General features: G+C 34.5%; 1 protein-coding gene across 4 annotated transcripts in view; it reads left to right on the top strand.

The window, feature by feature from the left end:
- METTL15 (methyltransferase like 15) overlaps positions 1-14,816 on the top strand; it is a 148,295-nt gene that overhangs the window by 119,469 nt on the left and 14,010 nt on the right. For all 4 annotated transcript variants that reach the window (XM_045577551.1, XM_036427579.2, XM_036427577.2 and 1 more), the window contains exon 5: positions 2,632-2,810. In XM_045577551.1, the coding sequence (XP_045433507.1) occupies positions 2,632-2,810 (179 nt within the window). The remainder of the gene's footprint in view (positions 1-2,631; positions 2,811-14,816) is intronic.

The raw sequence follows: 14,816 nt of genomic DNA, 5'->3' as shown, positions 1-14,816 counted from the left end.
AGTTGGGGTGGGGGACAGATTTTATATCTTGACTTTTTGTTACTCCTCACTTGAGGATATTTTTCCATTGTTTTTTAGCGAGAGTTGAAGAGAGAGGGAAAGACAGAGAGAAATATCGATGTGAAAGTAACATATCAATTGGTTGCTTCCTGCAGGAGCCCAACCAGGGCTGGGGAGAAGCCTGTAACCAAGGCATGTGTCCTTAACCTTTGTTCCGGGGACCCTTAGGCCCATACTTTATCCACTGAGTCAAACTAGCTAGGGCTGTATCTTGACTTCTACACCACATAAATGCCTATTCTGAAGCCTCCTAGAAGCCCTCTGACTTTCAGTTTGTTCCCACTTTGGCCTTGTAGCACTAACATTAGATAAAATAAAATTATGCCTATTTCCACTAAACTATATTTGAGCAAAGTATTTTTTTACTTTCATACTTGAAAGTGGAAAGGTATTATCAAAAATTGCTAAATACATCCATACTAATTTTAGAACTGTCCAATTTGAGGTGAAATCCATACTATGGAGTCTGAGTTTATCATCATTCACAAGGTTCATTCTAATATTTAGTGATTTGGGCAGTTGAATTCACAACTAGGTAAGATCTAGCAGGGATTTTGTTGATTATGCCAAAAATGATGATTGGCAAATCCAAGAAGGGGGAAAATCTAAGGGACCTGGATAGGTATTGAGCTTCCCTATGGGCTATTATACTATGTGTTTTATGATTATATGCACCCTAACTCTCTCAACAATTCTATGAGGTAAGCATTGCTACTTTCATTCACAGGTTAGAAATTAAAGAAATTGAGGTTCCATTATATTAACAAGTTTACTGAATAGTAAAGCCTGGATTCTAAACTAGGTCAATTTGACTCTAAAGACCAAATCTTTATCCTTAAAGCTATTATTAATGGAGCAAAGCCTATTGAGATGGAAACCAGACTACTGTATAGGATGTTCATTGGTCGGGGATGCCATGGCAGCCAGGAAAAAAACAAAAACAAGATTTGAGAGAGGAAGTGAGAGAAAGAGAGAGAGAGAGAGAGAGAGAGAGAGAGAGATAAAGGTTATGGCAAAATAGGGTACAAGCCAAGGACAAAATTTTCTCCTAGAAGACCTAGGCATTCTAATGAGGTGCAATGAAGTATATTTAAGTGTTTCTTAAATCTGATCTGATCCTCAGATCTTAAGATGCCATATCCTTGTTATTTAAATTTCTCACAATTGGTACCAACAATCAATCCAATGTATTAACTACAGGAGTAATAACTATACTATTAGCAAAGCTCTTTCTAATAAGTAAGGTCTCGGTTAACGCATCACTTAGAATTCCTGGATCCATTTTTCTAAGGTAAGTTAAGCTGGCATGGTCTGACAAAGTGAATTCTGCTTCCTGCTACTATGATTTATTGGGCACAGTTTGATATTTCTTTGTCTTCTTCACCTGAAATTACCATCTAGGCTTGTTTAGTACTGTTTGTTGATTACCAAGTGTTATCTCATGATGTCCTTTGTCATGAAGGTAGAAGCCAATATTGTTAAATATTTGAAATAATACACATTATTATCATTAAGAATATTCTAGTTTTTGTGAGGGAAGCTGACCAGCAGTATCTTCTTGTACAGTAGTTCTCCTTATCCCTGGTTTCACTTTCTTCCCTTTCAGTTACCTGAGGTCAACCATAGCCTGAAACTAATTGGAAAACACCAGAAATAAACAATTCATAAGCTTTAAACTGCGCACCATTCTGCAGAGCAAGATGAAATCTTGTGGAATCCAACATTATCTTGCCTGGGATGTGAATCGTTCCTTTGTCCAGCATATCTAAGCTATATATGCTAACCACTCATTAATTGCTTAGTAGCCATTTTGGTTATCAGATCAACTATAGTGGTATCGCAGTGCTTGTGTTCAAGTAACCTTTATTTTACTTAATAATGATTCCAAAGTGCAAGAGTAGTAATGCTGGTAATTCGCATACACCAAAGAAGTGCAATAGAGTGTATGTATGATGTATGTATGTATGTATGTATGTATGTATGTATAGAAAAAAAGCATAGTTATGTATAGGGCTCGGTTCTATCGTGGTTTTCAAGTTTCTGCTGGGGTCTTGGATGTATTCCCTGGGATAAGGTGGGACTCCTGTAATGATTTTCTAAGTCAGTTTGTTCTCCAATAGTGTAAGTAGTCGGTTACTGGACAGTCTTGGGTTTATTTACTTTCCTGAAATTAAGGCTCATTTAAGTAAAAGCAGTACCCTTGTTTCTCCTATACAGAAAAAAAACACTCAAGCAACAATTTAAGTTTTGAACAAACTGAATCCATATATTTCTGCTATTTTAGTTTAGGGGAAATCTGCACGAGCAGTCACTTCTTTGTGAATTAAGTTAGTAAACTTCTAATTTCCTGCTGCCCTTGACCTTGACGAACCTCACACACAGAGTTTTCATTTGCCCTAATGATGGAAAGCTTATTTTATTCCTGTAAGATTTCAGTCTCTGACTTTATAAACCTCAGAAGCTCTCTTAGCCTATGTTTGTATGCCTGACTTTATGTCTCAGTACTCTGAAGATTCACCTCTTGTCAATGAAACTGACGTCAATGAACTAATTGGTTCTTCTTGTGCGTAGGTACCCTGACATGCCCACCGCAGCTGATGTTGTGAACGCTTTAGATCAACAGGCACTTGCGTCCATCCTGAGAACATACGGGGAGGAGAGGCATGCTAAGAAAATCGCTTCAGCGATTGTTCAGGCACGCAGTGTCTACCCCATCACCAGAACCCAGCAGCTTGCCAGCATCGTCGCAGGTACCCTCATTAATTCTGAACAGTGTCTGAGAGGGAGGAAAAAAAAGAATATATATATTCACACACACACACACACACACACACACACACACATATATATATATATATGTGTGTGTGTGTGTGTGTGTGTGTGTGTGTGAATATATATATGAATATATATATGAATATATATATGAATATATATGAATATATATATATATATTCATATATATATATATATATATATATATATATATATATATATATATTAATCCCCCAAACTACCAAAGGGTTTCATTTATACTTAAAATCATGCAGGAGTGAATCTTGCTTAAAATCTTTGGTTTTGCAAGCTTCCTCCTTAACCCCAACACCTCTCCCCCACACACAATTTTAAAATATACTGCAGTTTGCTGATTAGTTTAATAATATGTATTTTTTTTAACATGAGATCATTTATCATTTGTGCCTACCAAGGTGAAACGTGGAATGACAAGAGCAGAAAAATTTCTTGATTCATCACAGTGCTTGATAAGCATCCTGTATAAGATCTGACATTACCTTTCAGTTTCACATTTCTGCATTTTTAATATTTTGGGTGAAAGGAGAATTGCATTGCCCAACTGCTAAACTAAAATCCAGTGACTCACACATCTATTCTAAACAACGGGCTAACAAAGGGTATGTGATGTATAGGTTATTCCACTTGGTGAATGCTGAACTACAATAAATCAGCCTGAGGGGCTTATTGAAACGTTTCATCTTCTTTTGCTGTTAGCCACCATAGACCTCTTAAACCTATGTCTGGCTAGGAGGCGCTTTATTATAGCCTTTTTGTTTGAAGCCAAAGCTGTCTCACAGCTGTATTCCATGATGAAAGTTTCCCTAGACAAAAATACAACTTCTGCAGTTGTTATTGCACAGATTTCCAGTGGTGAATTATTTGTCTTTTTGGACTCCTGAAGCCATATACCTTTTTATTTACCAAATGTATTAAGATTTATTTTTAATAGTTTCTCTTAAGTTAATTAAATAGCTAAAGACATAGGAAAAAGCTTATAGCAAGCTCCTAGTTTTGGTTGTCTCTATCTTAATATTATCCTTAGTTTAAGGAATAAAAATTATGCACTTATTCAGATCAAGATTTAAAGATCATATAGCAATTGTCTTGTGACATGATTTCATAAAACTATTCTTTTTAGTTATGCTAATAAAATATAAAAAGTTGACTAAGTCTTCAATGTTTTAGGTAGCATACCTCAAGGCCCTTGAAATTTAACATTGAGCAACTTCCTTAAGGCAGCTAATTGCAAAATTCTAGTAGGTTGTGTCAACATAAAATATTTCATGATAATTTTCCCCATAAAAGAGTTTATACTAGCAGGCTAACATTAAATTCACCCTGATCTCGTCTCCCTTTCATTTTTCCCACTCCATACTCACATGTTTGCACCTTATCTTTTCCGTCAGACATTAACTAGTTCTGTCTCTCATATTGGAAAGAAGAGCAGTGAAAAGTCACTATTTATTATTATTATTCATGAAATTCCAGAATTTTCTGGTGCTGAAAATGAGGACTTGGGACTAGAGGGTATTCTAGAGGACATCCAGTTTTGAAAAAAACCTTATCTGGTAACTGAAAAAATTGAGGCACAGAGATTGCCAACAGTTTCTTCAAAGGTACAGCCTAAGTAATGGCAACATCAGTACTAATCTAGAGTTTGGAAGCTCGCAAATTTGATGCATAATTGGGAATCTGCCTTTTAAGAAAATAACGTCTGTCTTAGGTTCCTTCTCAGCAAACTTGGGGAAATAACACTGTTTAGATAGAAGTTACATGAAGATGTAGAATAGAAACAATGTAAGTCTTTTCAGGAAGATATGATATGAAAAACATACTTGGGCTATGACAAATTATATAGTAAAAGTGATAATATTCATATATGTGTATATAAAACTTCATTTTAGTAAATGCCACTAAAGGATTTGAGTATCTTCTCTCTAATGAGTATCTTTATGGCTTATATCAGTCTCTAATAAAATTTTATTGATGATGATAGAATTCTTTAATAAAGAGAAAATAGAACAATGAAATTACATTTTAAAGTTCATTTATTTAAAAAAGTGATTCGGGAGAGGCTGCTATATACCAGGGCATTATACTGAGTACTAAGAATAGATTGGAGAGAGAATCAGAGCCTCTGTGTTCATGAAGCTTATAGAGTAGTAAGTGATTGAATAACAACGTGATTTAAGAAGCCTCTAATTGGAATGGAAAACCTTCTTATTTATTGTAATCTGAAGTTATGATTGTGTGTCAAGTAGGAAAAGCTGATGTAAGTGTAGAATTATATAATGTAGATAGATATATACATATAGTCTTAATATGAGAAATTAATATATCTAAAAATTTTTGCATGTTCACCATACCTTGAAATGGTAATGTTTTCAATATTTTTGTGTTAAATACAGTATTAAAATTAACTATACTATACCTGTTTGTTTTTTAACGTTGCTATAGAAGATAACATAGTTTTATTAGATGCACTGCTCTATATGATGAGTATTGTGAGGCCACTACTGTGACTTCCTTACTCATGATTGAGCCCACAGTGCTTCTCACAGTTTCCTACCTGCGAAGGCATTTAGTAACTACTTTTTCAAGGTTAATGTATAAAATAAATAAAATGCACATAGATCAGAAAGGTGCTGCTTTTATAAAGTTTGTAGTCAGTGAAATAACATCAGTGTTAGTAAAAAGTTGATGCTTGGTCTCATGAACCATGTGTCTCCCATACCAATATGGTCCAATATCAACACTAAAATAAATGAGAAAAACACATTGCCTTCCCAGTACTTTAGTTTATTCATCTTCAAAGTGAAATAGTATCTATTTCCTCCCTCATTCTTCAGGGATGCTGTGAATAAAAGTAAAACTCTGATGAAATATTTTTATTAATTAAATATCTTAAGAAATGGGAAACTACATATAAAAACTCTCAAGCTCTTCAGAAATAAAAAAAGACTTATGCACTTAATTTTGAAAAAATAGCTGTGGTCTAGACTTTGCAGAATTAATGTATATTTGACTTGTGTAGCCTTAAAAACAGGATTGATGCTAGATATCTCTTTGAGTAAGAAGTCTGATTTATTTTCCTCAATAAGCTGTCCATATTCAATGTAAGAGCTAATCTGCATTCCATTGCTCTTTCCATTCTGTCAATACATCAAAGAAATCACCATTTAATCTTAATTGTTAAATTAAATCTAGTTTAATAAAATATATTAGTTTAACTTTTGGTCCACAATTTACTTTCTATGGAAATGTGAACAGAACTTCATCTTGAAGTGGAACTGAATAATACTTATGATGATGATCATTGTTATTTTTGTTTAGCAAACATAACTCTACCAAATATTTTTTTCTTAAAATAATATTGATATTCACTCACAGTTTCTAATCTGATGCCAAAATCAAATATACCAATCACTTTTCTTTTCATTGGGTTTAGATTCAAATTCACAAAATAGATAATTAATTCACTGATGACAGAAAAATGACAGGAGGCTTATCATATCAACTAGAAACCCGGTGCATGAAAATTCATACACAGGATGGGGATGTTCCTCAGCTTGCCCTGAACCCTCTCCAATCTGGGACCCCTCGAAGGATGTCCTACTGCTGGTTTACAGGGATCACCCTAAACCAGCAGTTGGACATCCCTCTCACAATCTGGGACTGCTGGCTCCTAACCGCTCACCTGCCTGCCTGCCTGCCTGATTGCCCCTAACCACTTTGCCTGCTGGCCTGCTAGCTCCCAGCTGCCCCCCACTGCCTGCTTGCTTGCCCCTAAAATCCCCCTCCAGCAGCCTGATTAACCCCAACGGCTCTCCTGCTGGCCTGCTTGCCCCCAGTTCCCCTCCCCACTGGCCTCCTCCCACCCAATTGCCCTCCTGCTGGCCTGCTCACTCCAAACTGCCCCCCCCACTGTCCTAATCACCTCCAACTGAACCCCACTGACGGCCTGCTCCCCCACAATTGGCCCCCCTGCTGTTCTGCTTACCCCAATGGTTCCTGCCATCCCATCCTGGCCTGATCACCCCCAGCAACCCAAGGTTCCAGCCCCTCCTGTTTTTTTTTTTCTTTTACTTTCTTTTTTTTTTTTTTTTTTTTTTTTTCAGTGCCTTCTTGAGTGGAGGCCAGGGCCAGTTGGAAGCAATTATCTAGGATTTATTTGGCTTCTATAATTGAAACTTGTAGTCTTGAACAGAGGCCAGGGCTGTCCAGGAAGCTTGGCTACCTCCATTGCCAGGGCAACCCAAGCCTCTTTCTTGCTCCAGCTCTGTGGCTGCCGCCATCTTGGTTGGGTTAATTTGCATACTTGCTCCTGATCGGTTGGTGGGCATGGGTTGGTGCAGCAGAGTGGTGGTTAATTTGCATATTTCTCTTTTATTAGTGTAGATTTTTGAGTGGGAAAAAAGATGGGGAAGCTTTTTAGATATATTTAATTATTGTTGATTACAATGTGCATACTTATTGTTCTCTTCCTGAAACTTTCATGCAACTTTTATTCTGACTCATGAATAAGGTACATGGCTAGAGCTTAATGAATTCTTATTGAACAAATAAATCAATAAAAAAGATGTGCACATTCCCAGCCAAAGTAAAGTGAGAAAAAGGGAAAGGAAATCTAAGTTGTTCGTTGTTACTGAGAATCAAGTATATTCTGCTCTTCACTTTGAAGAGGAGGGAGACCCTGAGCATCAAAGTCCCGTATAAATTAAAATTGCTTGAGGAATAAGTGAGATTCCCCAAGACAGGGACTCAAAAATCCTCACATTCTATTTATTTCATTTGCTTTGCGAACTTGAGTAAGTCACTTACGTCCTCTCAATCTAATTTACTCATTTGGAAAATAGGGACAGCCAATTCTTGCTTTGACCATTTATTGGAAAGTTCTCTGTGAATCTTAAAGGGCAAATACACTGTACACATTGCGTTCTTTCTTATCCAGAATTAAAGCTCAATCAGGTGCACCAGACAGACCCCTGAGTGTGGCTTTTTCCCCAGGAATACCTGTCCGTAGCCACACATTGTGATACGTGATAAGCTGATACTTCCATTCCAAGCTGTTCTTCCTATAAGAGTAGTGGGATTTTCAGCAAAGAGAGTAATAATCATTTTCTGCAGTGGTACACGTAAGGAGTATCTTTTGCAGTTACATTGGAGGCTCATGCCTCAACTTGTATCTGAAATCATTGTCTTTTTTCAGCAATTTTCAACAGCCTTCAAAGAAAAAAAATAAAACATTCATCAGTAAACATTGCTGTCCTACTTTAGTGGAACATAAATTTTTTTCCTGATGAAATTAATCAGACTAGAATGCCATCCCTTTATTTCAATAATCTACATATTACCTCCTCCACCTTCTTCATAAAGCACTCTTTGTATTAGCATTGCCATGATTAAGAAATAATGATGATGTCAGAGAGCTCGGCTGTCGCTATGGTGGAAAATGGTATGGTCACACCTACTGTCAAGTTTAGAAGGCTTGCCAGTGAGTCACAGTCCCCACTGCCACTGCCTGTGCTACTGCACTTATTCTTCTGTCACTTTGAATCTCTTGAGTTCAATCTGCTATACACAGTGCGTGTTAGCATGGTAACTTCATGCCAACTAAATTATCAAGTGACATTTCATTAAGTAAGCTTATTTCTTATTTTAATAAGTAATCTTTCCAAGAGACATTTCATACAACGAATCCAACTCATAAGAGAATAAAATATGGGGGGGACAAAAACCAAAAACATGAAAATCTTTCTTTCTCCTAAAAGAAATTTGGCTATTCTCAGTTGAAAGTGCCAAGTACGGATCTGGGAATGTTTCAATCCCAAATGACGTGGCCATGCCTAATTTAATAATTATAATGGTAATATAATAATAAATCATGTTAGCTAATACTTAGTGAATACTAGAACTATCCTAAATTATTTTCATGTATTAACTCATTTAATAAGAACAACAATCCATCAGACAGGTAGATTTTATCCTTATTTTACAGATGAAGCACAAAGAGGCTAGGTAATTTGTCTCTTGTCAAGGAGAACTGGAATTGAAAGCTAGTAATCTCACTCTAGGCTTTGTGCTCCTATTTGTAACCCATATCTAGATCTCTTACTGATGATTAGGAAACAGCATAAACTGCCCGGCCAGCATTGCTCAGTGGTTCAGCTTTGACCTATGAAGCAGGAGGTCACAGTTTAATTTCTAGTGTGGGCATATGCAGGATTACAGGTTCTATCCCCTGTGGGAAGAAGGGGTGCAACAGGCAGGCGATCAATGATTCTCTCTCATCACTGATGTTTCTATCTCTCCCTCTCCCTTCCTCTATGAAATCAATAAAAGTATATATTTTTAAAAATAATATAGTGTGAACTGTTGCTGGAGAATGCTGACAGCTCTGTCTTCCAGGATCTCACGTACTCATGTTGGATGCAGTCATACAAGCAACTTCTTCTATTGTCCTGAGATTAGTGCTGTATATAATAGAATCATGAACAAAAAAGTATGAGAAGCAAAACAGGGAACAGTTGATTTTGATGTGGTAAAAGGGTTTGAGTTATTAAAGAGAGAGATTGGGTAGAAGTAACAGACATTGAGTAGAGCCTTTTAGGGGGAGAAGTGATGGTTATTTAAAGAAAAGTCTCTAACATCCATAGAAACTCATCAAGTGCAGAAATGAAAAGATGAGTGAACAGAAAATAATCAGCTAGTATGTCAGCCAGTTGAAGAGAATAAAAGACAGACACTACATCGTCCAATCCCAGGACCCAATAGATTTCTAAATGCCTGGAATTCCCTCATTATCTTGGGATCTTCTGTCCTCAATGTGACCTTTAGTTGGGTCTGATTTCTTAATAAATTAGTAATTCAACATAACCAAATCCTCTAGAACTTCCTGATTCTGGCTGCATTTCAAATTTTATGTATGGCATAAAAAAAGAAAATGCATCCCTTTACCTCTTTATTCCACTTCTTATTACTTTATACTTTGTGTGCTTCTGCAAGTGAAAATTAAAGTGATCTGGCATTGTATGTTCTGCACATTAGCAGTTTTCACATTGGTATTAATTTTGTAAAGATCTGTACAAATAGCCTGGTCATTTTGTTCTTCTCTTTATTGATTTAAAAAAGAAGAAAGATAATTTGTTCCTGTAACTATTACTCAGAAGTTTTAAGAATTTGGTGGTAGATATTTGCAAGAGCTCTCCATTTGAGAACCAAGATCAAGTAGTTTTACACATTAATTGTACTACCAACTTGTGGTTGTTGTTTTTTTAATTGACATGATTTAGATTTTGTCTAGATGGTAGGTATAATGACATGGGTTTCTTTCACCCAAAAAAGTACTGAGAGGATCAACAGTGTGCGGTACTATTCCTAAAAGTAGTCATTTACTATTATTTTTGTATGTTGGGAATGTTCTTTGAAGAAAGCATCTGTTTTTATTTTCAAAGTATAATATAAAATGTTCAAATCATGCCAAAAGAATGTCAAAGGAAGAGAACCACAAATGTTACTAGTTTGTCAAAAATCAAATATATTTCTAGTGCTGGGAGGCGGGAATAATAGATAAAAAAAAGTTTGATGTCCAAACTTTAATCATAACTAAAAATTAAGAATAATACTTTCAAATTATTTTCTATCATCTTTTGCTTTGTGCTGAATTGAAAAATTATAGGATATCTAGAAAACATTTTTCTCAATTTAAAATAGAGAAATCTACATTCACTTTTTATGTCTTACCGTACCCTCCTCTATTTTTGTCTAGCGTATTAACAGTTTCACTAGTATTTCCCAAATGCTTTGATTCCTTTTATCCCTGTAATCATTACATCATTATATTGCCTCACATATTTTTAATCACTTAGAATCACATATTATTATAAACTGGAGCACAGGTCATATTTTTTATGTGTTTCATATAATAGCATGTAGGGCACAATAAACAATAGGTTACATTAGCTGACTTTCTACATTTTCCTAATGTATAACAACTTATTTAATGACTTTCTTATCAGCTGGACTATAAACTCTATGAAAGCAAGAATTAGGCATGTCTTCTTCATTGCTACATTCTTAAAACCTGATACAGAATTATGCTTATAAAATTGTTTAATTAATTATATTTTGAATGAAAAGTAAATGTCCAATTCATAATTTTGTGATGTTTAGAAAATGAAGGGGGTGGGGTTTGGGAAAACTAATAGAGAAAAATCTTATAAACAACCAATTTCTTCAGTATATGGGCTCTTTCTATTGGTCTGTAGACTCAGACCTACAGTAATAAGAGAAACTATAATAATTTTCCTGACACTTGTAATATCTTTCCTGTTCTCTAGGGGTAAATCAGGCTCAGTATGCCATACAATACTGTTAGTCTTCTGTATTTTCAATTTCCTCATTAGCAAAGCAGGGAATTTGACCCAATATTGAGGTGTGATACTTATTTCATATACATATTCCATAGTCATTTAATCATCAAATATTTACTGAGTCCACTTTGTGCTAGGCACTTATAAAGGAATGTAAGTGACTAAGGCAACGCTTTCACCTCAAAATTAACAAAAAAAGAGATTTTTACTAGTTAGTAGTCTTCACAGTTGGTGCCTTTTGCATATATCGACATGTTTACTTTTTTTTCTTTCTTAGCTTAAAATTACCACTTCTTTCTTGGATCATTCTCCTTCTTATCCAAGTACATATTTAGAGACATTTTTAATGAGGCTCCATTCTTATACTTTGTCTAAATGTATCTTTATTGTGACCTAACTTTTGAATGATAACTTAGTTGAGTATAGAGATATTATACAAGGTCTATAATTAATTTTACTCAGTGCTTTGAGGTATGATTTTATTGTCTCTTGGCATTTCTATGACTGATGAAAGATCTAATTGTCATTATTTCATACTTGATCTTTTTCTTTTTCTAACTATCATTAAGATTTTTCTATCTTTGATATTTGATTGTGATATGCTGTGTTGTGACTATTTTTTTTTCTTTATTAATGAACCAATGAGCTTCTTTAACATTTCTTCATTCCTGGAAATATAAGAAATTATTGCTTTCCATATTTACTTTCTTCTATTCTCTTGAGTTCTGTTCAATAGTTACTTACCATGTTCTCATATTTCTCATGTCTTTGTATCTGTGTGTTACAATCCAGGTAAGATCCTTTTCTAATTCACTAAATTTCTCTTAAAATATATCTAATCTGTTTAAACCACTTGTTGAATTTCTAAATTCACTTGTCATTCCTAAAAATTCTATTGTTTTTAAATACCCTTGTTCTAATTATTTTATTATAGTTTGTATTGATTATTTTTAATGTAGCAGGAATAGTTATTTTCTATTTGTGCTCATTTTTTATATTATCTCCAATTCTTCCTATTTATTTAATCTGATTATATATAAACACACACAGACAATGTATCTAGCAAGTGCGTCTTCAGTGGGTTATACAAACATATCCTTTTTTGGAAATCTACATGTGGTTTAATACTTGCTTTTTCCTTTCTTCTCTTCCTGTTTCCTATCTAATCATCTACCAGCCAAGCAAATGTGTCATGTTAGGTACTTTCGGTTGCAAAAGTCAAAGATACATTTAGGCAAACTTAAGTAATAAAAGATTATTGTTAGCTATACATGATATTAGGAAGGAATTGTTATAAAGCTAGTCATACTACTAATAGGGAAAACATAGCCAGGTCTCTGAAAGACTGGACAACCCCTGGGTTATTCAGGGTACTACACAATTTCCCCACTAAACTATTATGTTGCAGGAAACATTGTTGGTTCCTTGTTTTGGTCAATTACCATTATTTTGGTTTGACTACTCTATGTCTAGCTTCTACAGTTAACTTTTTTTCTAGGGTTCCTAGGTCACTGCTTACTCAGATCTTTTTATTTTATTTTATTATTTTGACTGTCTCCTGACATCTATTTATATTGCTTTTATTATTTCTTTTGGTTTTTGCTTCTTTTGTCAATTGCTTCTATCTTGCTCCCTCCTTTCACCTCTCTCTCTCTTTCTCTCTCTTCCTCCCTCCCCCCCCCCCTTTTTTCTTTTCTTACCCTGTGATTCAAGCTCCCTAAGATAAAGGATCTCATTTGGCCTTATTTATCCATAGTTTTTCTTGTTTGGCAGAGTTTTGCATTTGCTCCATTTTAAATGTATGCATTGGCTCATAGGTCTTTGCGTGGTGATAGCATGGTGACCAGAGCTTAAGGAACTGCCTTGGACAGTCCTGCTCATTTGATAGATTCCTCCTTAGCATTGTAATTATTTAAATAATGCTTCAAAGAAGAAGTAGTTCTTGAAATTGGCTATAACTAGTAGTAATTTTATTTTTTTTCTTTAAAAAATTTCATCTACCTGTGTAAACAAAATGTGCCCTATAATTCAAGTCTTCTTGAATAAACTGTTAACTTGCATATATCTTTGACTATGCTCTATCTTCTATCTGGAAAAAAAGAAAACTTTCCTTTCATCTCCACTGGTTGAAAACATCTTCACCTTTAAGGCCCAGCTTAAATGCCACTTTCTATTTTTTATGATTTCTTCCCTGATCTCCCAAGTTAGGTGCTGTCTCTGATAATTTCACAGGTAGGATTTATAAGTTGTTGACTTCATCTCTGTACTCATTAGATACAAAGTGGATTTTGCTGACATATTCAATTTATTAAGCCAACATGCTACATTGCTATATTGCTTACCGTTTTTCTTTGCTGGTCATTTTTCGTTTGTATGTTTGTTTGTCTTACTTTCTCATTGCCTTTGCATTAGTCATCCGGGTTTATGTCTCTGCATTCTACTGTGTCACTGAGTAATGGACAATGAAATTAATTTTGGAATTATACAAAAACTAGGACTCAAATTTCAGCCCAACTGTTTGAACTTGGAGAGGTTATATAGCTGTCCTAATTCTCTCTAAGATAGGCATAATGGTTCCTAATTTATATGATTAATGTGATTGATGATAAGAAATTACATTTTTAAGCTACCTATCCTAGTGGTAAACATGTGCTAGGCAAATGTTTGACAAAAAATGAAAGAAATGGAGAATTTATCTTAGATAGAATCTACTATACAAGCATGCAAAATAATTAAAATTCATGATTATATAGAATAGATTTTTTTTCTATTATAAAAGAAGCATTTTCATTTATAAGTCGTACAACATTGTTAAGAATTGGAAACTTTAAAAATCTGTAATACCACTCTACCACCATAACACAAATGTTATGTTTGCATATTCCCTTTATCTCTGTACCTATTCTCACATTTTTTGTTTGAATGTACATAATTTTTTTTATTTTTTAAGTTGATATTTTATCATGTTACTTAATTTTTATGTCAGTATACTACATAACAGTAAGAAATACATAATGTATATTAATCATATTCTAATAACCTCATTATTAGATTTTTAGCTTTCCTTCTAATGGGGCCTATTATTAAAAAGCCATATGATAAATATCATTGTGCATATTTAAGGGGTTTTTGAAGGGGCATACTTACTTTCTAGGCTAAATTCTCTAAGTGAAATTAATGAAATATTGTTTTTCAAAATGGATACACCACTTTTTAGAAGTCAAAATCTTTCATTGGGCATGATCTAAATCACTGTTCATAAACAATTAGGAGGATAGAACACGCAGTAAAATAAAAGGTGGGAGTGACCAGGTCATTGTTAGACTTGATTATGGTTGAAAAAAAGGGAGATATTTATAATCTCTGATTTACTTAAAACCTATATGCTAATTGACCCTTGGAGAAATTGAACATTTATTCTTTAATTAATTTAGATAGTATCAATCTTTCAACAAGCCTGTTAGGAGAAAAATGATAGCATACAGTCTTGCCTTTTGGAAGTAACATACCATTCCTGCCTTCTGGAAGTTTCTATTTCAGTGTAAGAGTTAAATATATATTTTTTAAATCAATGTAGTACAGTTGAAAAGT

This window comes from Pipistrellus kuhlii, unplaced genomic scaffold (genome assembly GCF_014108245.1).
Source record: "Pipistrellus kuhlii isolate mPipKuh1 unplaced genomic scaffold, mPipKuh1.p scaffold_m20_p_9, whole genome shotgun sequence".
Taxonomy (NCBI): Eukaryota; Metazoa; Chordata; class Mammalia; order Chiroptera; family Vespertilionidae; genus Pipistrellus; species Pipistrellus kuhlii.
This window is presented reverse-complemented; position numbering and strand designations above follow the sequence as displayed.